Genomic DNA, 2,101 nt, shown 5'->3' on the forward strand with positions numbered 1-2,101 from the left:
TCAGCTGCCAATACAAGGTGGAAATGGAACACCTTATCGTTTCATACTTTTTTTTTTTTGCTAAACCATCGTTTCATACTTCGCCAAAATCAAAAAAACGGATAAGGCTAGTCTTATCCATCTTTTTAAATGGGAACTTTAGCTTCCTTTTTTCAGCTCTTATTACAGCTAATATTTTCGACTGCTGCCCGGGGAGTAGCACTTACTGCAGTCACACAAAATTTTGATCCATCCAATAAATAAAATAATCTTGAAGGATTTCTTTTTTTCAATCCAGAACTTATCATTATCTTGAAGGTAAAAATAAGACTCATCTTCACCATCATTATTCTCTTGCTAACAAATCTAATCGTTCCTCTTTTTTGTTGGAATCTCAGGAATCTTTTTTGTAACACCCATAGTTAAAAATAAACGAAAAAAAAGAAAAGAGCAACACAAAGACCTCTTAATCCTTATTAAGACAACAAATATATTAGGCAAAACCAAGACATTGGAGCATCAGTAGCCACGTCCCTGGCGAGGTTCGTTGCAGATGGACGACGTGAAGTAGAAGGGCCCCACCGTGTACTTGACCAGGTTGGGATAGACGTGGGAGGGGCGGCGGAGCTTCACGCCGGTCTGGCCACCGCCGAAGTTGGTCATTATATTGCAGGTGTGGTCAGGCGAGGAGACGAGCCTCACGGTGCAGCCCTCCGGCGGGAGCTCCTTACCGTAGATGTATTTGGTCACCAGCAGGTCGAACTCACCGTGCTCGTCGGTGTCGTCGCTTGCATAGTAAACCACCCGCCGGCGGGCATCCATGCACGTCACGGCCACCCTGGAACCTAAATAAGATCGACACACTTCGGTGAAAGAGACTGGGAAAGTGGTGAGAATAAGAATTATCTTTAGCTACACCATTTTTCTTTGCTAAAAAAAAAAATCAATGAAGTTTTCTTGCGAAACTAATTCGAGGGTGTTCAAGTTTAGCTCGAGCTCAAGCAGACTCTGCCATGTCTATTTGCGCGGAGGCTTGCTTATTCATTAGTTAAGCTGCTCTTTAGATACATTGGTAGCTTAAGAATTAATTTTGGGGTCCTATGGATTCAAAAAAAAAAAAGAAAAGTTGGAAATACGATAACAAAATAAGTAAATTTCTAGCAATATTTTTTAGCAGCATTTCATGTTAAAAAACAACAAGAGGAAGTAGGTGATAGGATCAGAGGGATCACTATCTATGAATCATGGGAATGACCGGAAGAAGGGAGAGTTCAAGCTGAAAATTTTGGGAATATTCAGAATTTTATAATAAAGGTTTTCGCAGTTGCATGAGAATTACAGGAATCTACAGGAGCAAGGCTTGAGAGGGAAGAGAAGGTTTGGTTACCTTTGATTGGGTTGGCACCGTGGACCCATTGATTCCAGCCCTTTGTACAATCCTGGCACATCACTTTGCCTCCTACATGTATCACCTTACTCCCATCATAGTCCTTCCATCCTTCCACGCCATGGAACATCGTCCCGAGCGCAGCTGCAACACCAATCAATGCCAAGGTCCAACCACTTCCCATCTCTCTCTCCCCTTCGCTCTGAGGTGACGAGTTCCCCCCTCCTTTACGTTGATGGATAAATATATAGGTATCTTTTTATGCTTACAGATACTGTGACACGACGTGACACCAACTGACACGTCCTACGGACGTGCAGTCCACTTCATTTACCAACAAAGGGATGAATCCAGATATACTTTTTTTTCTTTGGCCAGGAAGGGCTGAATATTGAAAATCTATTGGGCAGGTTCCCCCGAGTACATAAGAGCCTTGCCGGTACGGAACCGGATGACGGCCGACCTCGGGCGGCCGAGCTTGGCGCCCGACTTCAGAACACCCGACCTAAAGGGCGCCCGACCCCAGGAGTCGGACTTTACCGATTAACCACCTTGAATACTTCCCATTACGGTCCAACGCAGGAGCATGCCTTAGGCGGCTCACTCAACAATTAATGCGCCTGGCCCCAGGACATCCCAGGCGGCTTACACCACCATTAATGCGTATCGCTCTGGCAAATCTCCGGCCTGCTTTACAATAAATGCATGGTTCCCGACTGACTGTGAATCTCCAGA

The 2,101-nt window shown here is 44.8% G+C and overlaps 1 protein-coding gene across 1 annotated transcript; it reads right to left on the reverse strand.

Annotated features, from left to right (window-relative positions):
• Nucleotides 1–337: 337 nt before the first annotated feature.
• On the reverse strand, nucleotides 338–1,806 carry LOC103716999 (proline-rich protein 1). Its single transcript, XM_008805223.5, has 2 exons — nucleotides 1,367–1,806; nucleotides 338–824 (listed from the first exon to the last, which is right to left on the reverse strand). Exons 1-2 carry the CDS (start codon nucleotides 1,548–1,550, stop codon nucleotides 499–501), a joined length of 510 nt encoding a protein of 169 aa, XP_008803445.4. The 5' UTR covers nucleotides 1,551–1,806; the 3' UTR covers nucleotides 338–498.
• Between the last annotated feature and the right edge of the window lie 295 nt (nucleotides 1,807–2,101).

The sequence above is a fragment of the Phoenix dactylifera genome, chromosome 3, assembly GCF_051530095.1.
Source record: "Phoenix dactylifera cultivar Ajwa chromosome 3, Ajwa_hap1_PhDact_Kaust_v1.1, whole genome shotgun sequence".
NCBI lineage: Eukaryota > Viridiplantae > Streptophyta > Magnoliopsida > Arecales > Arecaceae > Phoenix > Phoenix dactylifera.